At 33.6% G+C, this 24,308-nt stretch overlaps 5 protein-coding genes and 1 long non-coding RNA gene across 15 annotated transcripts; 2 read left to right on the top strand and 4 right to left on the bottom strand.

Annotated features, from left to right (window-relative positions):
* Window positions 1-43: 43 nt before the first annotated feature.
* Window positions 44-3,109, bottom strand: LOC117223635 (solute carrier family 35 member C2). The gene is made up of 8 exons (XM_033476012.2): window positions 3,004-3,109; window positions 2,800-2,933; window positions 2,354-2,581; window positions 2,038-2,252; window positions 1,886-1,958; window positions 1,557-1,809; window positions 1,264-1,439; window positions 44-1,153 (listed from the first exon to the last, which is right to left on the bottom strand). The coding sequence occupies exons 3-8, from the start codon at window positions 2,561-2,563 to the stop codon at window positions 800-802; spliced, it is 1,281 nt and encodes a 426-aa protein (XP_033331903.2). The 5' UTR covers window positions 2,564-2,581; window positions 2,800-2,933; window positions 3,004-3,109; the 3' UTR covers window positions 44-799.
* Window positions 3,110-3,397: 288 nt separating this feature from the next.
* On the top strand, window positions 3,398-9,053 carry LOC117223636 (armadillo repeat-containing protein 1). Of its 10 annotated transcripts, XM_033476016.2 has the most exons (7): window positions 3,398-3,491; window positions 4,238-4,334; window positions 6,235-6,342; window positions 7,014-7,118; window positions 7,177-7,512; window positions 7,588-7,797; window positions 7,865-9,053. In XM_033476016.2, exons 4-7 carry the CDS (start codon window positions 7,014-7,016, stop codon window positions 8,042-8,044), a joined length of 831 nt encoding a protein of 276 aa, XP_033331907.1. In that variant the 5' UTR covers window positions 3,398-3,491; window positions 4,238-4,334; window positions 6,235-6,342; the 3' UTR covers window positions 8,045-9,053. The 10 variants fall into 10 exon arrangements, with proteins under 10 accessions (XP_033331907.1, XP_076375221.1, XP_033331905.1 ...); XM_076519106.1 differs by lacking the exon at window positions 6,235-6,342; XM_033476014.2 differs by lacking the exon at window positions 6,235-6,342 and having other exon boundaries at window positions 4,238-4,548.
* LOC143258852 (SOSS complex subunit B homolog) lies at window positions 4,952-6,268 on the bottom strand. The gene is made up of 2 exons (XM_076519108.1): window positions 5,468-6,268; window positions 4,952-5,377 (listed from the first exon to the last, which is right to left on the bottom strand). Exons 1-2 carry the CDS (start codon window positions 5,924-5,926, stop codon window positions 5,141-5,143), a joined length of 696 nt encoding a protein of 231 aa, XP_076375223.1. The 5' UTR covers window positions 5,927-6,268; the 3' UTR covers window positions 4,952-5,140.
* On the bottom strand, window positions 9,051-20,740 carry wnd (Mitogen-activated protein kinase kinase kinase 13 wallenda). Its single transcript, XM_033475982.2, has 12 exons — window positions 20,367-20,740; window positions 17,074-17,240; window positions 14,122-14,396; window positions 13,861-14,047; window positions 13,591-13,782; window positions 13,067-13,493; window positions 12,768-12,994; window positions 12,363-12,687; window positions 11,889-12,292; window positions 11,580-11,798; window positions 11,118-11,313; window positions 9,051-11,039 (listed from the first exon to the last, which is right to left on the bottom strand). The coding sequence occupies exons 2-12, from the start codon at window positions 17,211-17,213 to the stop codon at window positions 10,920-10,922; spliced, it is 2,712 nt and encodes a 903-aa protein (XP_033331873.1). The 5' UTR covers window positions 17,214-17,240; window positions 20,367-20,740; the 3' UTR covers window positions 9,051-10,919.
* Window positions 17,121-17,950, top strand: LOC143258853 (uncharacterized). Its single transcript, XR_013032757.1, has 2 exons — window positions 17,121-17,262; window positions 17,604-17,950. It is a non-coding gene; the product is annotated as an uncharacterized LOC143258853 (long non-coding RNA).
* A 1,879-nt stretch (window positions 20,741-22,619) lies between the features above and the next one.
* LOC117223615 (tubulin delta chain) lies at window positions 22,620-24,308 on the bottom strand. The gene has a single exon (XM_033475985.2). The coding sequence runs from the start codon at window positions 24,306-24,308 to the stop codon at window positions 22,932-22,934; it is 1,377 nt and encodes a 458-aa protein (XP_033331876.2). The 3' UTR covers window positions 22,620-22,931.

Raw genomic sequence — 24,308 nt, 5'->3', positions numbered from 1 at the left:
AATAACAAATGTTAATGTCTTAAAAAAATTTTAACAGATGAAATTGCACTTAATCATATCAAATCTTTAATCACAATTTTTAACAGCTTACAATACGTTCAGTACATATAGAATTATGTATTATTACACTGTGCGCTTATCGGTATTTCAGTTTTCTAAAAATTAAACAAGCATAACAAATATAAATAAATTGGAACAGTATATCATTTTAATCGGTAAGACATAATTATGCAACATTTAGAAACGGATCTATTGACACAAACTGTAATTTGCAAAAAACAGTAAACAATTTATACATAAAAGCAACAAATTAATTCCATTTACAAAGGAAACGACTGACTGATTTATTTGTACAACTTAACTCTTTCAATATTTTCTTTTGCACACTGTCCATTTATATAAACGAACGTCGAGACTGTGAAACAATATTTTATTACATATTATTAACGCATTTTTATTACACACAATTTGATATATTAATACAATTATTAACGATAATGGACAAGCGTAACTATATTGAATAATCAATAATACACATAAAGGGTGAGGTTTAGCAATGCTGATTTGTACTTAACCCTTTCGATATACTAAAAGCAAATTTAGTATGGCAAAAATAAAATTTGCAAACACGGAATGTAAACTTAAGTTAATAATTGGAAATGAAAATCAATTACCTGTGTAAAATACACATTTTTCATAATATATAAATTGGAATAAATAAAATGTATATTGGACACAGCACGATTCTTTTGTTAAATAAATACTTTTTTCTGATCATTAATATTAAAGTGTGTACAATTTACTGTTCTCTACGCTGTACTATATTAGACAATATCTGAGTCGAATTTTCATGTTCTTTAACCGCATCGTCGTCATCTGAACTGAAGTCTGCATTTAAAAGATTTGTTAAAGATGTTGACTTTTGTATTAATAGAGGTAAACTTGTATCAAGTCTTTCTTCATTTTTAATGTTAATATTCATCGAAGAATTCAATTGTAATTCCAGATTTTCAGTTTCTTTATTCCTACTCGATACTACTTTTTGAATAGTATGAATTATAATTCCACCAAAGCACATTAACAATCCTATAAAGTTAAATCCGCTCATTTGATCACCTTTCCATTCAACGGCCAAAATTAACATACACATTTCCTATAAAGAGTTTTATGAGAATAAATTTTCATTTATTTAAAAAGTTTGCATAGACTCATCTAATAATTTTAAATAAATTTATAATACATAATTCAGTGTTATTACTTTACCTTAATTATTCCTGTAATTGCAAGTGTTAGACTAGAAGTGTATCTAACAACTAAATATTCCATAACTTCCATATGGAAAGCAATGATAGCAGATCCTAGCACAGCACTTGTAGTCATAACAATAGAATGAGCATCACTCCAATCAGTAGTTTGTAAATAATTATATAACTGTGACCCTAAAAAAAAACAACGTTTCCTTTATAAAAGAATATAAATTTATCGATTTGCACAGATATAATTCTTTTGTACCAATAAGTTCCAATGACATAATAGACATACATATTCAGTATTACCTTCAAACAATATCATCACAGGTACAATAGGCAGTAGCATCCATAATTGCATATAATACATCATATCAATTGGACTTTTTATCCCCATTTTAGATTTCTGCATGATGAGTTGTGTCATAGTCCAGCGAATACCACTCGAAAACGATGCTAATAGGCAAATCAAAAATCCGAATATGCCAAATTGTGTAGATTTATATGTAAACATAAATAAACCACTTGATATCATCACTACAATACATACTAACGACCAAGACTACAAAAAAAATATTTTATTTTACATACGTTATCAATGATTTATAAGATATAGAAAATACGTTTATTATCATTACCTTCTTCTCTAAGTTTAAGACGAGGGCAAAACCAAGTATAAAAATAATAGTTGTTGATTTTGTCATAGTATACCTAAATAAAAATATAATGTATTGATATACAGCAGCATGTATATATTTTAATCAGATAAAATTTTAACACCTATACATACAATGACATTGTAATTAATGAAAGTGCCCAGTTGGATAAACCTACATCAAGGCCACTTGCTACACCTATTGGCATAACCATCCCTATTATGCTTTTCCAAGGAAGTTTCAATTGCTGTTGTCCTTTGTAACATGTTCTAAAACATCTTCTTATGGCAGCTAACAAAAACTTGATTACTAAGTGACATATCACCACTGTCAGTGGAAAATTAAAACCCTAAAATTCAATAAACAGTAATTATAAATAAATAGTTGAGCTAAAAACAAATTATACATTATTTTAAATTTGAGAATTACTCTATTAGTGATTATACTCACATAACTATTATAAAGCCATTTTACATAAAATGTTAAGCCTACGGATAAGACAAAATAATTAATAATTAATATGATCTTTTGGAAGGCCCTCTTCCAAAAAGAAGACTCTTTTTTTGATGTAGTTGAAAAATCTTGAACAGATGGAAGGAAATATTCTGTTTTATCTTCTGCATCTTTAGCAATTTGATATTTTATATGTGACCTTGTCATACTTCAAAAAAATATAACCTGCAAATATAAATTCGTATTAACACACCCACACACGCAAGTATACGTATATATATTTATTATGGTTTAAAAAATGACGACAATGTATGACTTGTATTGGAACATTCAGAAAAACAGATTGTATTGATAATATCAATTAGTAAAATTCATTAAAAACTATAATGTTGAATAGAGTAACATAATATTAGAAATTTTTATAAAAAATCTGTAAAACATACCGCCTTTTCCGGCTTCATATATATAAAAATAGTTATAAAATTGTTACGTTTGACGTTTGACATCTGCTGTCAAATTATATGTTTAATAACAGAGATACTCGCACAACACCAAAGATATAATTGTTATTTTCATTCTGAAAGTGCATAAAAGTTGTCGATTACAAACGTAAATAAAGTTTTAAAGGACACAGTATTGAAACATACTTCTTCACCTCTTCTTCGCCAGTGTTGACACCAGGGCACAAAGGATTTCAACAGAGCTGAAACTTCGACTTCATTGAGAACCAATTTCCAATGTGTACATGTATCATATATATGGAACAATTCCATCATGAATGTAGCTCCAGAACTCCGTAATATCGATAAGGAAAATTTAAGAATAACACTTAAATATCAATTAAAATATTTTATTTCAAATTTTTCTGTGCTTATATTTTATATTACCAAATTATAGACAAATTTATTGTTCATAAAAATTGTACAAACAATAGAAAATATTGAAAAAATTCTGCAAAATCGTATTTGCCTCTGTAATTTAGTTTATGGGTTTCAACACTAGGCGGTGTTGCATAAAGAAAATTTATAATAGCAACAGCTTACACTATGTTCATCGTTGACTGATGATTCATTCGATAAAGTGTTACGATGTGTACGTGCGTAGATGTAGATCAATGCATAAACATAACCTACAGGTATGGATAACAATGTTATCTTGTTGAAGCTACGTATGTATACATGTTATCTGTTTACACTACTTTGCACCACCTATTATTTTAAATATACTTCTTAAATTACCCAGATATGAAACCATAATCTTATCTTTATTTCCTTGAACAAGTTTGTATACATAATGATCTTATGTGCCAAACTGAACATGGTATAAATTCATGTAATTATTTAATTATCTATCAGAATTTTTAATTATTTTAAAATTTTATTTTGTGCGTTGTACAATAAATAACACAATTTATACAAACATTGTTTTCCAAATTTCTTATTTTTTAATAGATGTAACTTATTATTATGTGTACTCGTAATTATTAAATAGAATTTACAACAAATGTTTGTTTACATACATATCAGTCGAGGATGAAATAAAATACAATACATAGGCATATAGATCCTTTCAATTATAATTACTTCAGTAATAATTATTATCGAAGTGATATTGTACAAATATAAACAAATAGATATAATAATACCTAAAAAAATGTTTGTATACAATAGGGTAAAATTTATTCTCTACTATGTACATAGTGGAAGAAAATGAAAAGTAATACATATTCCTTTCCTACTTCACTCCTGGATTAGAGATAGAGTGAAAGAAAATACAATGATCATGAAGTATATTTCTACTTGTAGTAAAATGATAGCCAGTAAAAAACCAATGAATGTTGTTGATAGTTTCCATTGAGCTTATTTTTATCTTTTATTTCAGATTTAGATAAAGTGTCAACTCTAATTGTCAGGTGTAAGTCAAGGACTTGGTATCTTGTTAAGGATCTTGTGCGAGCGATAACACACTGCATTAATTGGTATATTGTTGAGAACCGTAAACAAACACTTGAAATATTCAATCAAATTATCAACACATGTCCATACGATCAGGCACAAGATTCCTTAAAAATGATGTATTTCTCTGTAAGATGGAGAGTGATTTATCTCACAAGATGAAAACACTGCAATCATTGCATTTATTAACGTTACGGCGTCTCGATGGAGAGATTTTTCGCTAGAAAACATATTGAGGTGACGATACGTGTTCATTGGGTTGAATAAATTTAAATCATATACATAGTATAAATTATGCTTATACATACATAAGGTTCTGTTTCTTTTTTATAAAATATATTTTAAAAAACTATTAAACAAAATTATTTACTAATTAAATGCAATTACATATATAATGTATTATATACTATATTAGTTTATCAGAATAAGTGAAAAATTTTGATACATTTATAATGAATTGAAGACAATCGGTTAATATAATTTTATACAACTAATACTTTAAATATAAAATCGTATATATATACATATATATGTACTATTTTATATACGATATATATATATATATAAATCAAAGATATTACCATCAAGTAATAATTTAATTATTTGATCATTAAATTATCAATGACTATTTACTCTAGTGTTTACAATTCGATTGTCTTTAATTCATATATTGTTTTAATCAGACTCTATCGTATACATTGATTCATGAATACACATATACAGAATTGTTACAAAAACAGTATATTACAGTTGTCCTGAATGTAATCAGTTCATATTCATATTCATATTCATATTACATATATATTATTAGTCGTTTTTTGTTTGTGTGTTATCTACGATCACTACGTCCACCATTTCGATAGCCCCCACGACCACGGGCATTAGTTTTTGTTGCAACTGTGGTTTTTGTTGTTGAATCACCAGAATATCTTGCAGATCCTCCTGGAAGTCCTGAAGCATTACCTCCATTTCCACCATTATTACCATTACTGCCATTTCCACTTTTTGTTGTTGCAGAACTACCTGATGTACCACTGGCAGGTGTAGTTGAATTAGTTTGAATCGCCTACAAGAAAATAAATCAAAATAGAAACATTACAATTAAACTGACATATCTAGCATTATTATATTACAAGCGATTTGAAAAGTAACATACCAGTGGTTGTCTTCCTGGTTGACCAGCTATGTTATTTGCATTTCCATTATTTGTAATACTATTGTTAACATTGCTACCAGGTGGTCCAGATCCACTTTGATTAATCAGTTGTTGGGCTAAAGCAGGATTTGGTTCACTCATATTTAACTGTTCATTTATAACCATACAGAATTCTCCAATTTTCTGAATATCTCCATTTTTTCCTGAATACAATGTCAGACATTGCCTCCAAACAGATGCGTATCCTTTTGTCAATCTAACTATATCACCCGGTACTAAAAGTTGACCAGGTTCGTCCCAAATTGAAACGTTCATACATGCAGTACTGTCCGCCACTTTAAACGTTCGAACTTCGCGGTTTTCTTTAGTGATAGTAGGATGGCCAACTTCCAGAACAATAAACACCACATTAATGTTTTTCTGGCCCGGCCGTATATCTTTTATTAGCACGTATTCCATTGTTCTAATAATCAATGTCCACTCTACACTAGCCCACTTTACAAACAATCACCTGCACAAGCGAATTTCAAAATACGTCAGCTGTATGTTTCTACTTTACGTGTCGTTTAATTCAACTTCCCTATTGCCCTCAACAGCCGTCAGAGATTGACTACTACATCAACCTCTGTTTGGGAATGCTTAAAAAAACACTAATAGAAATCTAAAGCTCTCGATTCCGTAAAATAAGGAGGAAGTTCATTAGAGAAGTAATACGGGTGTTGTGCTGTTGGTAGTTGATAGAGCTAATGTCGGCCATCTTATTCTAGTACGTCATCCAAACACCAGTTTCGCTACTATACTACAATATGCGCGTCATCGAAACAATTTGGCAGCAGCTGGCATTAGCATGACTGTTGCTATTATTACTACGTAGGGTAATACTGAACATCTATCTGAATTACGCATGTGTATTATACGTATTTATACATGTACGTGTTTACGTATATATACATACTTTTATACACGTGTTACATTCGTACACAACTTATGTATGCGCTGGACGTACACAAACTTCATAAATTTGTGTTTTTTTTTATAAAATACTTTTTGTCTTCCAGGATATCGTTTTGTGTTAAGTATAAATTGAAATATATTTTGTATTCTCACAATTATTCTAGTGATTTCATTCATGTAAAGCCGATTTAGCACTGATTTTCCTCAATTTTGTAAAATCGTCTGCACTGACCTTATATTATTGATTGCTAAAAATTTTTAAGTAGCAGATTGTCTATGATTTGAGATAACACATGTTATAGCTAAACGGTAAAGAAGTAGAACTTGACCCAGTGAGCAGTTTAAAACTTGTTCTATACTTTGAAATGTCATGTCTTCGTGAACGTGGAATCGTTCGACTACCGTGAAACGTAACTGTGATTCTTTTGTACTTCATTTAATAGAAATATTAATTGAAATGCTACTATGTAGTTTTCGAATTGTTATCATTGCCATAAAATAAATAACCGTGTAACGTGACCAGATGTATACCGTTTGTTTTCTTTGATCATATTGTTTTTAGATCAACTTAATGTAAACATTACGTTTATAGATGATGGACGTGGACGAGTCTGTAAATCCAAAAGAATTAAAAGCAACACTTGAAACATACAAAAAATTGGCTAATGATGTTTCAAATCATGACACAATTTTAAAGGTAAGTTTTTTGTTAAATATAATACTATGTTATTGTAATTATAAATTTTTGATTCCAGGACAAAACAGTTCTTTCGTACGTAGCATTTGTCCTTGAAGCATCAGATTTTGAGATTATTGATTTGGGTTTAGACATTTTAGAATTGTTTGTTAAAAATGTAGACAACTATGCGCACATAACCTCTACTTTTGGAGTTCGTGAAGCATTGGATGCCATTATAGACAAGTATAACATTGATGAACCAAAGATAGCTAAACGAGCTCAGTCTATTAAAGATGATATAGAAAGAATGAAACCACCAATATACAATCTGCGTAGTCGATGTAGAAGAGTTATCGAACCAAAGAAATTAAAAACCCATGTTGTTGTGTTACATGTTCAAGGCTTGTTACCAGTAAATATTATTGATATATACATATCTAATTTTTACATTAAAATTAATATCTAATATTAATAACATATTACATAGGAAACTCGTTCAGAGTTGGAATCAATATTAATAAGAATTGATGGATTGGTTTCCCTTGTAGTTGATGTAGAACATCAGCGTGTTACAATGCGTACTTTAAGCTATGTCACAGCAAAACAGATTGCAGAAGCTATTCGAAATAATACAGACAATATGGAAGCTAGATTAGTGGCAAGAAACAAGCTTAATCAAGAGTATCTTGTTACATTGGTAAATATTTACTTGCGTATGTTGAAATTGTGTGCATATACATATTAAAAATATAATACATTTATAGATTCATACAAATGGAGACAATGGTGATGCAGACGAAGATATGCCAGATTACTTACCCGAGGAAGAAGAACAAGAAGAAGAGAAAGAAGGTGTTGTATCTCTGTTTACTGGATTAAGGCAAAGTGCATCATCATTGTATAAAAGTACCACCGAATTTTTTCAAAACTCATTCTATTGGTGAATTCAGATATAATAATATTAAGTATAATTTTTTACGCTATGGTTATTGAACAATTTGAAAAAAGTAGAAAACGTTTGAGGTTGTTAATTTGATAGAAGAATGGTTTTTTAAGAAACGTACTTTAATCATTTTCATTAAGTAGTGTAATAACATTTTTTAATTTTTATTTCTTTGTAAAGAATCAAAAATGTGAAATTGTTTAATTACTTTTAATTTTGTAATCATGTATTAAACATATTTATTGCAAAAATGACATGACTACAACAGAAATTTGTTAAGTTTTTTTTTATATATTTTTAAGAATACTAGTATATGCACATTGGTAAATATTAACGAATTTAATTTGACATACAATAAGGTCAACGAAAGTTCGATGTCAATATTTAGAAATTCATTTTAATTAAACAGTATGGTATATTAAATGTGTTGAAAACTTATAATTGATCAAGAAATTGTGAAATTGAAACACTGATATAAGAAATAATTAATTTTGAGGCTTTTCCATGATTCTGTACAGAATTCACTTATAGATTATTGAGTTACTAAATGTAAATACGATTGTATGAGATAAAGACTTTATCATTGGTATATGTACAATAAATATAGCATTTACGTTATAAAACATCATTTATTTAGAACTTCATTAAATATTTGTTCTTTAGTCGCGCTTTGACGACTGTTTAATCTTCTGAATACATATTTCATTTTTATATACATGTCAAGCTCGTTATATTATCAATTACATTCAAATACATTTTTCATTATTTTCACGTTATTGAAAACAGGCTGTGCAAATATTTATTCTACATAACTTAATAAGTTGATATACTTCAAAAGGATAGGAAAGAGAAACATTAATATTATTTGTCCAAGTGTGTAACCGAATACAAATTGTTAATATTCTATTATGCCTTGAAAGAAGTTGTTATTTCATTTATACGAAATTCAAATATAATATTCAATCTATAATATTGTGTGAATAAAGTGCGAAATAAAACTCTTTAAATCAGTTATTGTAAATCAACTTTATTGTTTATAACACAAACATTGTGTACTGCTTCTATTATTACGAATAATAGAACTAGTCAGTTTAGCTGCCACTGCACAAGAAGGAACAATTTATGCAACTACTCGCATAAATATAATCGATACAATATGTATGATTCTATAGAAAGTACATCTCTGTATGTCTTACTAATTATTTCGTCCAAATGAGCACATCAAAATGTTATATTGAATCTTATTTACTATTTCCTTAAGTTTATGTTGTATTGTCTATATTTACAATGTAAAGTAATTGTCATTAAGGCAATTTGAGTTTCAAAGCAGGTACAATAGATGGATGCAGAACAGTATTTCGGACAATTGAGTTGACAAAATATCGTCTAGTTATGCATACGTAACTGCAATACTTAATGGTTATTAATTTGAAAGAATGAGTATGACTTTTGCGTACAGTCCAATACTATTGTTGAGTTTCAGTTTGAAACTCAGACAACCTGTACTTCTTTTACTATGTTTATGATACAACTTATACTATAATTCTATTGTAAACATAGTCAATGAATTAGATTTCTTCTCATTTGTTAATTGAGAAATGAAATAAAATACATTACATGCAGTATTTTACGTAAATCGTTAGTAAGATTATTGTTAAAAATGTAATTTTAGCGCATCAAAAATATTTTTACGACATTGTTCTAGTAACGTAGCTTTAAAGTAATACCTCATGTCATTTATATTTCAATTTATTCCCATTAGTTATGTATTCATTGAGTTGAAAAAGTATTATTATCGACAGTTTTCTAATTTCAATCACATGATTCTTTTATATTGCACATTACCACTTGATTAGTTTTTTTAAATCTTTTTTCATTTCAATACTTTAATAGTCACTGTTTGCTGTACTTTATGCAAATTGCCGCAGGCACTTACGTTGTAAAATTTGTTTAGTAATTGTCATTCCCTTACTCATTACCTATAAATTACTTTTTAAGTATATAATTTCCAAATGAAATATTTATTCTTCCGCGATTTCATTGTATTTATATACAATACTTTCTTGTAAACTATGGTACTACCATACGACTTGCTGTAATCGGTCTCTACACTATGGTATATTCTATATATACATACGAATGAATGCGATTATTATTAACGGACTTCGCACTCATAAGAAATATTTGTTTAGAATTAATTGAGTTTTTTCTTATTAATGCAAAACAAATGCAATATCTGATAGAAATCAATTCATATCTAGCTGCAGATGATGTATCTACTAAAAGGAACTATAAAAAATAAGAAATAATGGAATGAATTATTTACGAATTAATGAATTGTCTTTCCTTTTTTTTATGAAGAATAAGTATGAGATGGATGTATATTTATATATAATACTATATAGCAACATGTTATAGAACATGTTTTTGTAAGTTTCCAACTTCATTGAAAATATTATCAATCTATATTATATTTCTTTCCCTTTTTTGTTTAGAAAAATTAGATATCGCTTGAAATGTCTATTTCAATAGAGTATAGAATTAATTATGCTATGACCAGTAATAGAAAATTTGTTTTCATTGAATCGATCTACTAAAGAATGTTAAACAATAGAAAGTATGTTTTCCAATGCGACTTAAAACTGTTTCACTTATTTTCACCTGATGTACGGTCTTTTTAGAATATTGGTACCATATTTTCTTGATAAATAATTCGTAAAATTAATGTACATATGTACCTAATGTGAATATCGTAATGGATAAATATCTACAATATTTAACATAGAATAGAATGAGAACATACACTACAGAAATGCACTGGCTATTAGGGTCTTATAATATATCACTCATAAATGAGATATAAAAATTACATTAATCTAAACGCTGCTTTCTATTTTCAAGTTTGCACCTACTGGTTGAGATGCAATTGTAATCTCACTGACTTCGTCTGTTTCCGATTGACTCGACGTATCAGAAACATCATCTATTTCTTTTCTCTAAATGACAAGAATAAAGAATACAATATGCTATAAATGTTCGACACTTGAGAATAATAAGGTACTTTATCGACTTACCTTATGAGAATAATGAATATTACGAAATACTCTTTGCACATCAGGATTACTCTCTAACGTGGATGACTGACTGGACGGAGGATGTGAATATTCAGAAGTATTTTCCTCGTCAGAAGCTAACACTCCTTCTATTCGCACTGTGGCATGTTTAAATCTTCTTAATCTACATCCAGGACCAATTGGTCTTCTTGCAATACTATAAAACATATTTAAATTATATATATATATATAAGGTATTCCCGTCATCATTAATAGTTTTCTTCTAAATTTTCAACATTCGAAAACAAATCAATGAACAATCATCAATGGTCTAAAAATAATTGATTTTTATACACTTATTTAGTGCACACTATGTGTAATTATTCAAAGTATTATGTATTGTTATTGTGTTTAAGATAGTATACTATCTTGTTTTCACATTAAAGAATATGTTATAGAAGTACATCTTCATAAACTATATACCTTCTTCGTCTAAGAGAGTAATTATAAGTGTAACTTGGATCTTCTCCTTCTTCGTCTGACCAACTTTCTTCACAATTATCATCTTCACGATCACGCAACGTATCCATACTTTCAGTACAAGGCCGCGTTCTAATTTCAGACTGTTCTTGTTGCATATTAGTACCGTTAATAATAATCCCACAAAAGTGACCAGATAATTTCACCGATTCTTCTTTACCTCTGAAATTATTTATCAGTTGTTGTTTATAATTGTTACCATTAATTAACACATAATAACAAAAAATCAAGTATACTTAAAATTTAACCTACCTATGTGATATTATCACGTCGTCACAGTTTCCATTATCTATAGGCGAAATAAGGCGATTAGCATTAATAATTTCACTAACTTTTCGGCCAAGTGTTTCTAAATTATCATCATCACTACAATCTTTTAAACGTTCATTTCCATTTACATGATTTTCATTTGTAGGTTCAGGGCTGGAACAGGGACTAGATTGTATTCTGTAATGAGCTTCGGATAGTATTGAGTTTCCGTTTAAGCACTCTGGTACTTGTTTAGTTAACGATTGTTTATTAATGCTATTTACAGAAAGCTTTTCTGTTGTTGATACTGTTGTTGTATTTGTAACAGGACTAAAATCAGTTTCACTAATGTCTAGCATTTCTGTTTGCGTTTGACTGTCTATAAAACGTGCACATACTTCAGTACTCTGGAATCAAACAAGTAAAAACATTATTCTTAATATATACAATGTGCAGATTTCTTTTGTAGATACGTACTTTTCTTTCGCGATGAGGGCTTGATCTAGGGCTGGAACTTACACCACATCCTGATCCTACTCTACGATGCCTGTATTTACGTTGCTTAAAACTATTATTTGGAGCCAGAATCGTTTCTGGTTGGTTAGATTCATTTAATTGTGTATACATTGTTGCTTTCACAGGGCTCTGGGAAGAGTCTGTCGGTGATGGTGGAGTTGTTGGTGTGGATGATGTTGAAAATTGCGTCGTTGGATTACGTCTACGATGAAGTCTTTCTTGAGCTTTTAGAAGAGGATGTACAAGACGTTTTTTACACTGTTTATATCCGTTTTGTTGTTCGCGTCTAAAAAATACAATATAAAATTAAAATACAGACCGCATGTATACTTTTAAGCTTACTGCAAATGTCGGATAACTACTTACTTGATTACATCTCGTTCACGTTGCTCCAATTGTAGTAAAACAGCACTTAATTCTAGGTACAAATTATTAGTTCGCTCCAATTTACGTTCATAGTGTTCTCGAATATCTTGAGCATGCCTCAATTCATCCTCACGTCGTCGAATTAAGTCAGCTTCAAATCTCGGACTACTACAACTATTTGTTTGCATTTGTTTCATATGATCCCTAATTTCTTTCTTCCATGATTGCTATAATCAAAGCAATTATTGAGTACGTTAATTTTAAATTATGGTTTGTTCTCAAGATTAATATTACTGTACCTGTGTTTTAAAATATTCGTCGGGTTTTGTACATAGTACTTCGACCGCTGCAATACCGAGATGAATTTCAATGTGCTTAAAGGAAGGTCTATTGCGCGGCTTCGCAGCCCAGCATTGCTTTACGAGTAACCTGTAACCCTCCGGACAACTTGCTGGGATCGGTAAGTGGAGAGAATTGTTGCCCACACCCCAAATTATTGCAGAAGAATCTACATCTTTATAAGGTATTTCGCCACTTAATAATTCCCATAATACAACACCATACGACCATATGTCTACTTTCTCAGAACATGGCTCGTTTCTAATTATTTCCGGAGCCATCCAGGCGACAGTACCAGCAAAACTCATTCTTGTACTAATTTCATTCCATTCTCTACTAGTTCCAAAATCGCTAATTTTTACTAATTCTCCTTGCCCGATTAATACACTGAAAAATAAATAATATTATACCATTTTATTTTATTCAGTTGAACACGCGCGCGTGATGATTATGCAATTTTTATATACTTAAGTGAAAATCATACTTTGGACTTTTAAGATCTCTGTGTATAATTTTATGTGCATGAAGATAAGCCATTCCAGCTGCAATTTGTTTAGACCATGATACTAATCTAGGAGGTGGAACAGGCTCTCCAGCCCTGAGAAGATCATACAATGGTCCATACGGGCAAAATTCCATTATTATACAGTAACAAGGTGCTTGTGTACATACTCCTCTGAAATTAAATAACAATATTTTATAGTATCACGTAACTATACGTTTTTCAATATTAAAAAAATGAATAAAAACTTACTTAAATTGAACAATATTCGGATGATTAAGCTTTCGTAAATGTTTTATATCAGTCTCGCGTGGTTCGCGTACTTTTTTGACAGCTACAATATCTTTGTTTAATTTCCCACTAAATACTGCCCCTTGTGCTCCAGATCCAAGCCACTGAAGTTCGCTAATCGATTCAAACGGTATTTCCCAATCGTCCGCTAGAATAATATTCTATTATTAGCTAGGCATTTTAAAAAAAAATGTTTCAAACACATATAAAACAGTTATTTACTTTGATGTCCTTTAATCTTTTCATTTACAGCTGCTTTGGAAAGCATACTCCAAACTGGGCGCATGCAACCCAATATACCTTCGACCCAACTTGTCCTTTGCGTGTCCAAAGACCCAGAACCAGGAGTACATTTTGTCGCAGTTTCACTGGAATTTGTATTGCTTTCAGAATTGGTATGGTTGTTATTAGGTATTTGAGCTTCTCTTGAATCAGTGACTATTGGACCTCCTGCAATTCCACCTAGCTGGCCCAATTCTTCTTGGATGCATAACATGCTAAAATAATTAATTTATGCTGTTATTAAAAGGAAAAAGTGATCTGAGACTAACATCTATATACGTACATAATTTAACATTTATCTATTCAATACAGATATTAGAAACACGTTGTTAAAATCAATATTTTTAAAGAAGCGATTGCATTTTGTGTTATTTATCAATTGAGAAAATACAAAGATCTTTTTGTTGATGGAACAAAACTATTTTATGAGTTACTCTATTTCGTTTAGTTATTTATAAAAGATATTAGCAGTATCTTGATGAAAGTTTTGAAGGTCAGTTGCAATTGCTTCGGTTCGCGCCAAAAATGACAAAGAAAGTACCATGTGTTGGTGCAAGCTTAATTCGTGTGTCCCTCTCTGTCTCTGTGATCAGTGGAATACATATGCATTCCCCTTACTACATTTTCCGATACGTATTGAGCGTTGCATGTCACGTACGTTACGCGCGAGCCGCTATACGTGCGTACAATATTTATTTTCAAATTAAAAAGATTTTACACACGACTCAACTAAGCTTCCGTTTACGTATCTTCGATAATATTAAATAATGTGAACCGACTCCATAAAAAAGATACGTACATGCTATAGATATAATTTAACAAGTGTATGTAACAATAAGAACCATGTAAATATATATTCCACAATTTGAAAGTATGTAATTTAAAATTCATATTTGAAATGAAAGCAGATTATTGATTTGACTCGCTGCTCGGCGATGCAACAAAAGTGAATACTTAAAAGGCTTTTTATCCATTTAAAGCTGCACAACTATAACGATGGGTACACGCGCAATAGTATAAATTGTAAGTAACAAATTGTCAACGTAATTCTTTATTTAAAATGATACATAGGCTTGCGCCGAAACTACTTGACATTAAGTATCATTGTTCTTTTTTTATTATTCGTTTCGCTACGATTTATTAACTAAATAATCTCATTACAGTCAAATATTACGCTGGAACGAATTCGGAAAATCAAACGGAACGGAACGGTTGTAAAATTAGCGCGAAATAAATTGATGTTTTGATTTGAAGTCCGGTGTTATCAAGGCGCGAGAGTAGTCAGCTGATACAATCGCGTCATTATGTTCTCAGCCTAGGAAAAACTTTCTTCGAGGGGTATCGATTGTTCCAGGAACACATCAAGTTATGCATTCCGATTATCGTTCACGATTGTTTGCATTCGATTATTAATTTTAATCCCCGAACGAGAAATCCGACGACGGACGGGAAATTTTCGAAGAACGTAAACATACGCTGTGTTTACGAAAATTTGTTCTACTCGCATAACATACAATGACAATGGACACACTACACACGCCATATCGAGAGAAAGGAAACGGCTCACTCGGTACAAGACCGCTCTACGAACCATCATAATCATTACAAAAGTTGATAATAAAGGTACAAAAGTCCAGTTTTTAATTGCTGGCATGTTTTTTGTGCGTGATTTGTCCACCTGTCAAGCACACGCAATCGACCCGAATAAATTATAAACTTGAAATCGAGTGACAAGTTACGTTCTCTGTAAAACGATCCCTTCGATAATAATATTGATGACCGTTGGTGGACAAGTATCGATAAGTAAGTATTACATTCGATACGTATCGTGTGCCGCTCGCTGTGCGCGCAATCCATTGAGAATATTTGCGCTCGGGGGAATGTTGAAACCGCGTGGTAATAAATGTTTGTGAAAACTGGTACAGTGGGTACTGCCAGAAAATGACACCAGTATAACGAACCGCGGGGATTTCGATCGGATGCCGTTCCGGTTAACGTATCGGCTGAATTCGGGAGATCGCGAGCACACAGGAGTTTCGCGCGTGAACGTGTTAATGCGAGAAACGAAATCGGAACCGTGAACGATGGTGCCGTTATCGGAAGCGCATTCCGACGACGACTTGGCCTTCGAGCTCACCTCCTCGTACCGACGTTGTTTGGAACGGTCGCATCGTCGTTCGGCGTCTTCCTAAGGAAAAACCGTGTAAAAACCATCGTGCCGCGTGTAGCATATGGATACGGCACCCTCGCGTTTCATACACTGACAGAAACTGTCACAAAATTATGCGACCGACTGAACGTTCGCGAGCCAAGCGAGAAATAAGCGCGGAGAAAATTACACACGACACACGTGAACACGAAACATATCGCGAACTGACAAGTTCGCCGACAGAGGGACGCATTTACCGTTTACTTCTCCGATATGACACACGCGCGACGATCAAGTGTAATTTATCTTTTACAGTGGCCAGTGAATGCAGCTTGATTATGTTATAACAGAGGCCGTTTTCGCGGTCTGTCTTACGCGATCTTTTCTCAGCATGGCCTTAGCGCGATCAGAATTTTCATCGGGTGCCCTTATCGGAATCGTAGCTGTCTCCAAGTTCGTTTACTTCGCAAATTTTAAAGAGTGTCACAGTTCGGCGTGAGAGGTAATCGAAGGTGCGCATGCGCGGAATCGACGCGCGTAACTTTAGTTGAGAGCAGCGCCTTCTTTTGAACGTATAAACAAGTTCGAAATCTTCGACAAACAATACGCATGCACGGAAGCAAGCGAGAGCTCTTACCATTTTTTTCCTTAACTATTCTATGTGCATAAAGTATAAAGTATTTACATTTTCAAATGCATCCATACTTAATTAGAATTGTACGAGTGTGTGATACCGTTCTTACCTATTAGTAAATATGTGCGATTCCGAGTGAGATGTTGATAAAACTACTTGATTAACGGTCGACGTTGTATCCGTTTCCTGAGACTCAAATTTGTACATCTCAGGTTGAGATAGCGTCTCGGTCTCAGCAGGGGTGCGCATGCTTGTATATTTTTCCGTTATCAAGTACTAAAAACAAGGTTATGTCAAGGTACACATTTGTCAGAGAAACTATTTTCCGCCAACCCTTATGTCAACGGCTATTCACTTGCAACTTGTGTGCAAATTTTTGCTAACAACGTGTGCGCGCAAAAGCATGGTAAAACAGTTGTTAAAAAATTCTAAAACATTCTTGGGACACGATTTACATTTACAGCATAAAAATAAATATTAAAACTTTTACGAACGAGAGCTTCCGATTAATTGAAAATTTCTAATTTTTAATATCGTGGAATAGTTTTTTTTTCTTCTTGTTGACATAAGGATTAACACCGAAAAGTTTTGCTACACATTTAGATAGAATACGGTTTCATTTAATTAGTTACGTGACAGTTGCAGGCAAAAAATACGGGGTCACCCGTTATCACCATATTGTCAGGAGTTAAACAATGGCTGGAAAGACGAAGAGACGAGTCCGAAATCACGTTTAGTAGAACATGGGGAAGTTGGGTTCAATGGAATGCCGATCTAGCAAGAGGCGTGGTATGTGGCCGTCACATACCAAACTTAATCGTCGTTTTATTTTTCCTGCGAATTCCTTAGATCGGACTAGACCTTGTTATTTGCATTTTTTTAATACCGATCGAACGGACCACCCCGTACTAAGAAAGGTATACGATTAAGAGGAACATTCTCCAAGAATGCATATTATCTAAGAATAATAAACACTTTTAATTCAATGGGGTCCAAATTTAGATAACGGTGGAAGCTTGTTACGATCATTTCATTGCCCAATTAAATGTTGTTCCCTGACGTATTTTCAATACAAATGCGGATGGATCGGGCTAATTAAGAATCGCATCAGATATACATATAACTGTGCACCAGTTTAAACGCGGCACCCTTTCGCGCCACGAAAAAAAAGAATACGGGAGTTTTGTAGAGTGAGTCACGGGTAGGCGTGTCTTGGATTAATCCCAGGCACCTGTGTCGAAGACGAGGTAGCTCTAATGTGCGTCCAACAACCCCCCGAAACCTTCTAAATCTTAAACCTGTTAATTCCCGTTAAAAAGGAGGCCCATAACAACTTTGTATATCCCAGTTATTCGAATTCGTACATTTTACTCTTATAAAAATATCGACATGTATTAATCCTGAACGGTGAACAATTTATTTACTTGTCTGAATCAATTTTAAAAAATCTGTAGAAACATTTATAATTCTTATCTGTAGATACAACAGAGCGTCGAACTTATTATTGTTTATCTTTCTATTTGCACCGTTAGCCAACGCAGTACATATTCCATTTATTAAGCATGATCATACGCTACAGCGTTCACAAATTTCTGTGTTCAGTGCACAGAGTTTGTTATTTGAGCGGGTGATTCGACGTAGTCGAAAAGGACTTAAATGTTTCCCCGAGTTAACAAATCGATGTTCCGAAAGAGTGAACACGTTGCACCCTTTGTTTCTTGAGTCAAGTTACCCCTAATAGGCGAAGTTGGGGAAGAACGAATTTCTAACGGGGGGGGGGGATATTCGTTGCTCTCTTTGTTTTTCGTTCGAGAGCCCGCCGTTTGCGCTGTTACGATAAAATTAAAAACATATCGCAAAGCAGCGACCTTCGATATCTGTAATGCAAGCAAGCTTCGGAAATCAAGGCAAATTGGATCATTCTGCTAAGAGGTTGGTGACTAACATAAAACGACAAATTTAATAAAGCTAAAAGAATATATTGCACAACTCTAAACCCGTGAAATGTTTTCAACGTGTAAGTACAATATTTTCGCGTGGCTTCGTTGAATATGCAAAATAATTATCGTTAAGTTTTATGAAAGAAACTGAAAATACCGGCATCGACGTTGCGGCCATCGTGGGAAACGAAATAATGTTGCGAAGAATATTTATTGAACGAACGAAAAATATCTTCGAACTCGTGCTTGCACATACACACCCTCGCCCCGGTTAAACAGGCGCGCGACCCCTCGGGGAAAATGCAAAGAGAGCGAGATTACGATCTCTTGGAAATGCGAAGTGCCATTTTTAAAAGTACACGAACGATTAATTAGAAAGAAGAGAAAAACTGTTTCGCAAAATCGAAGTCTTTTCAGCCCCTGTTTAAAACATAATACATAACACGGTGCTGAACGCAAGAAGTTGAAATACAAATCGATCGCTATTGTTTTATATCACGTTGATGTCAAATTGAAATGGGCTCTGTTTTACTGCACATCCAGGCATTGAAATCACCCGATAAATTGAGTGATCGCAATGCTGTCCACGGTGCCAAATTAATCGACACGTAGTACATTGATGTACCGACTTGTCACAAACGCACGTTATCACGATTTTTACAAAAAATTGAACTGGCTGTCTCAGAGCACTATTATCTTCTCGGAAATACAGAAATTGAAATTCATTGTGATAGTCCAAGCTAAATAAACAGTGACAGAAGCTTAACAATTTGATAAGCTATCGAATATTAAGTTCTATAAACAAAAACGAATAATATATAATGTCGTTGATACGATTACAAATTTTTCTGTGTTATTATTATAGTTTCCTGTTTACCAGTGCTCAATTCCAACACTTTACTGGTTTTAAATATTGCACGGTTGGTCGATACGAGAATGTTTACAAACGTTCGCCCAGGTATCGGTAGTAACAAAAATATGTGAAAGATCAAGTTTTCCTAAAAAAGTGTTTTCCGCGTGCATCACTTTTCCACGGTCGATCGAGAGCAACCAACGCGTTCGCGGGTGTATGTAAACCGAGTAGGGTTCAAAGTGCCGACAGAACACTCCGGACGGGCTACGCACGGGTTCGAACCCGTGTAAACGTTGCAGGAGGATAGCATGAACCGTGCGCTGCGGTGACGGACGCAACGAGATCCGCACTCAATGCAGAACGATCGGGAACGGGCTTTCACTTTCCTCGGGCGGCTTGCACAAGCGAGACAGTACCGTGGTCAGGGCTCACGACATTCGGTATGAAAAACTCGTCGGAGCATGAAGCGTCGAACGTTTGGAAAAGGTACGGAAGAAATTGTCTGCGCGGCGGAGGCGCCTTGTGTTTAGAAACGAGGAATAGGAAGCGGACGAGAGAGAGAAATGCTTTATCGATTATGCCCACGCGCTGCAACCCCTCGGCGCTTACCTGCTGAACAAATTCTCGCCGTGGTAGACGGCGGCGGCGACGGCGATTCCCTACGAGGTATCCATAAAGTCGAAACTGACGCCATGCAGTCACGGACTCTTCGGAGCTGGTGCTGCTGCTGTGTATCTGACACTACGAGGCGCACGAGAGTCCTCGGCGGCTCTCTCGTAGAAATGATCCTCGTCTCGCACAGCACAATAATCATGCAGAGGATTATGCACGCATCACACCGTCTCGAACGTGACACTTGTATGTGTATGTCCCAGTTGGTAGGCGAGCTCAGAGAGCCGCGAATATCTTGCTGTTGACAGTCATGAAAGCAACCCCGCGGCACCCCGACGCACGACGCGTCCAGCGGACACTAAACAAAATGGCGCGTGCCATCGTCCGCGGCGTCGACACCAGAGTGCGCCCTTCTTTTGTGTCACACGTGCGCGTCTGTGTGCGCGCGTATGCGTGCGTGCTAAAACACATGCTACCGTGCTATTCTGTAGAACAGAGGGGGACAAAGCTTGGAACAGGTCGTCTGTCTATTCAAACCACGCCTCTTGGTATTCGAGTCGCGCACACCAACACCATTCTGTACTCTATGTTCGTGCACGTATCGCGCACAGGTCTACAGCATGCTGCAGGCAGGGACGCTTTCTGTTTTCGGAAGATGCATGAAAGTAAGTAATGGAGAAACGATGAATTCTATCTCTTGGCGATCCCGAACTACGTTCGTGAATAACCTCGATCGGTGTATTCGTTGGAACACACAAGATAATTGATGCGGTACAAGGAACAAGCTTTCGCGGTATTTTAAACTGTAACTTTATGCGAACTGAATGTTTACATATTAATTTCCCTTCTCGCGAGCGGGCGTCTTGTGCACGTTAGATGGCGCCACCACTTGACTCACTCGCTGTTTCCTTCAACCCCGTGTCGTGGAAAATCGGTAATACAAAGCTGCGTCTTCGTTCTATCGAAGAGGAAGGAATATTTATCGAGCACGAATATTGTTACATATTTTGAAACATATATAATTAATTGATGTAGATCGATCGTTTCACATTGTTCTTCTGATTCTATGGTACTGTTCGATTCGTACGATCAGTGTGGAGGTGTAGTTAATTTTGAAAGAGCTCAATAGTTAGGGTATAATGTAGGGGGCGATGAAGGGGGCAGCAAACGAGTTCTTGACAATCGTGGCTGTACCTGTAACGCTTGACCGATGTTAGAGAACGGTGTAGACGGTGCATCTGTCGTTGTTTATATGTAGTATATTCCGTCGCACCGACGGTTCTTTCCTTTTTCCCTACCTTTACATAACGCATCTAAAACTTTGACCTTGGGTCGTCCCGTGTAGTTACAGGCAGTTTCATTAGAAACTTCAAAACATTATTAAGTATCACATACGTAACTACAATATGTATTTGCTTTCACTTTGAATGCTTCGCAACGAATGTTTGAAGAACGTGAATGTTGTCGAACGTAAACGATCTATTAATGCCATGCAAAATAATGTATTAATAATACGTTGATAAAATATTTACACACGATTAGCCCCTGAAAAATATATAAAATAATGGTGTATTATCATAGGATTAAATTTTAATCTTAAGTAAATGTATAATGTGAAAGGTTTCCGAAGGAACCTATTCTGACCAGATGAGTATAGGGAGGGGGTAAAGACGACCACCACTTCCAAGAATCGTTTTCGTTATTTCCTGGAAATGGCCCGAACTTTTTCGTTCAGCGTTTATGTTCGACGGATTCGGTCGTTCCTTTGCACACGCGCAAACCGTGCGTTGCAAGGGAGTGATTAGCTATATTGTACACATAATATTCCACATTGATGTTGAACATTGTAGCTAAGTGTTTTCTCCTACTACTAGATAATTAATAAAAATAAAATAGAATGAAACTGTATTATTGTCGGCTAAAATAAATTGGCACGCGAATATCAATCGTATTTGGTTTTTAAAATAATTGTAGTGCGCGAAATTATCTATTTTGCATATTCTATTATTTTATATTCTTACTTGATTTGTTTATTATCTCTATCTGCCATGAGAATATAAACAGTTTTTTTATCTTTTATTTTGTCCCCGCTGTAGTTGCTCCATCTGACGTAATACAAGATGTCGCAATTTGGTCGATTTTCTAATGACGTCATAACCACCCTCTCATTCATGTTCTTTAGATGATTCGCGTTCGTTACTCGGATTTCTTACTTGAGGACTGATATTCTTAGTTTTTTATGATAATTGATTAAGAGATTATGCATTTTATTTGATATACGAATGTATATCTTTCATCGATATCAGTAATTGTTGTTTCGTAAGTAATTTTTACAGCTATGTAATTCCTACTAATCTTAAAATATTTCGCAAAAGTAATATTTTTTATTATAAGACTAAACTAATAATGTTTTGTGGTAAATGTAAACGTTTAATAGTTCGTAAGATAGTATTTTTATGAGTTGTAGATATTCGATTTACATTTTTTTTTTTAAATTAACATAAATTTTAATCGATTTACTTGTAGTACACGAAATTGAATTCATTTTAGTTTCATTACTTCCTATTTAAGTTCTCGGTATTCTTTTACAACATTTTCAAGTACTGAAAATGCTTGTAAAAAATCATTTTCTTCTAAACCAAACCGTTTATATTGATGCAGATATGCAGCATGGGTATAAGATTTCCATGATTTACTTAAAGCTGTGTCCAGAGAATAGGAAATTTGGGAGTTATTGGTGAGCAGGGCAAGAAATTTATCATAATTTAAGAATTTTCGTTGTTGATGCAAATGAGAAAAGCAGTTAGCACTATTCCAGTCTGGATACAGACGTTTATCTCTAAATTCATTGGCTATAATGGGATCATTATCTGTTTTGGAGCCACGTGTAATCAGAACATTTGATACTGAACATGCGTATACATGATGCACAGTTGTACTTAATAAACTAGGAGGTGGTTTTAATTCTACATCGGTCAATTTTGAATCTAAGTTTGGTACTCTAAGTGTTTCTTTTAGATGTTGTATATAGGGATTCCAATTATGAAGAGATTCATACTTTGAGTATGTAGTAGGTATATGTGGTGTGCTTTTGATTCTTGCCAATTTATAAGAAGGATGTGATGCTATTTCGGACACCAATGCTGTTACACTAGATTTTGAATTGTTGATTGGTTGGAACACAGCCAATAATTTTTCAGAAATAATTTCATTCATATCATTTAAACTTGTTGCAGACTTTTTCAACAAATTTTTGCATATGTCATGTACTTGTTCATTTTCAATTATTATATTCATATCAGTATGATCATAAAGTTTTGCCAATGTGAACAATGTATTATAGTATTGAGTGCACACTTCGCCAAACGAAAATGGTAATATTGTTGTGGTAATAATTGGTTTTGTACTATATTCTTCGCGTAACAATTGTACAATGAAACTTCCAATGCCAGATCCTGTACCTCCAGATGAACTTAAGAGTATAAGAAATCCGTCAAAATCATCCGTCCTCTCCATTTCTTGCCTTATAGAATTTAGTATCTGATCTTTCAACTCGTGTCCTTTTATCATATAACCGTATGCCCAATTATTTGCACATCCTCCTCCAGATTGGCAAATTACATTTTTTGTACGATATGTCCACGGTATTGTTGCATCATTACAAATCTTTTTTATTACTTTGTCTTCTGTGTCTACAAGAAATGCTCTTGCTAACCGTTTACCTTCTTTGGATATGCCACTAAACCATTTATTAAATGTGTCTTCAGAATACTGATAATTGTTATTGTATGGGACACCAGTATTTACGCACTCCAGATCTGTTGATATTTTAGAAAATAATGCATGACCTAGTTGATTTCCACACTGGCCAAATTGTAGAGTAAACATTTTTGGAGTACAAATTGACTTATGTATAAGTAAATAAAGTGATCCATTCAT

Source organism: Megalopta genalis, chromosome 1 (genome assembly GCF_051020955.1).
Source record: "Megalopta genalis isolate 19385.01 chromosome 1, iyMegGena1_principal, whole genome shotgun sequence".
Taxonomy (NCBI): Eukaryota; Metazoa; Arthropoda; class Insecta; order Hymenoptera; family Halictidae; genus Megalopta; species Megalopta genalis.
Note: the sequence above shows the minus strand (reverse complement) of the source record. Positions and strands in the feature narration are given on the sequence as shown.

Excerpts from the sequence above, each read along its gene's own strand:
- LOC117223635 (XM_033476012.2), bottom strand. The coding sequence starts at position 2,563 with ATGACAAGGTCACATATAAAATATCAAATTGCTAAAGATGCAGAAGAT. Across the intron at positions 2,253-2,353 it reads AATGGCTTTATAATAGTTAT|GGTTTTAATTTTCCACTGAC; the intron begins GTGAGTATAATC and ends ATTGAATTTTAG. Across the intron at positions 1,959-2,037 it reads TCATTAATTACAATGTCATT|GTATACTATGACAAAATCAA; the intron begins GTATGTATAGGT and ends ATTTTTATTTAG.
- LOC143258852 (XM_076519108.1), bottom strand. The coding sequence starts at position 5,926 with ATGGAATACGTGCTAATAAAAGATATACGGCCGGGCCAGAAAAACATT. Across the intron at positions 5,378-5,467 it reads AACCAGGAAGACAACCACTG|GCGATTCAAACTAATTCAAC; the intron begins GTATGTTACTTT and ends ATTTTCTTGTAG.
- LOC117223636 (XM_076519089.1), top strand. The coding sequence starts at position 6,455 with ATGTATGCGCTGGACGTACACAAACTTCATAAATTTGTGTTTTTTTTT. Across the intron at positions 6,539-7,013 it reads CTTCCAGGATATCGTTTTGT|ATGATGGACGTGGACGAGTC; the intron begins GTTAAGTATAAA and ends TTACGTTTATAG. Across the intron at positions 7,119-7,176 it reads ATCATGACACAATTTTAAAG|GACAAAACAGTTCTTTCGTA; the intron begins GTAAGTTTTTTG and ends TTTTGATTCCAG.
- wnd (XM_033475982.2), bottom strand. The coding sequence starts at position 17,213 with ATGCGCACCCCTGCTGAGACCGAGACGCTATCTCAACCTGAGATGTAC. Across the intron at positions 14,397-17,073 it reads TCGCACATATTTACTAATAG|CATGTTATGCATCCAAGAAG; the intron begins GTAAGAACGGTA and ends TAATTATTTTAG. Across the intron at positions 11,040-11,117 it reads ATATTCATTATTCTCATAAG|AGAAAAGAAATAGATGATGT; the intron begins GTAAGTCGATAA and ends CTTGTCATTTAG.
- LOC117223615 (XM_033475985.2), bottom strand. The coding sequence starts at position 24,308 with ATGAATGGATCACTTTATTTACTTATACATAAGTCAATTTGTACTCCA.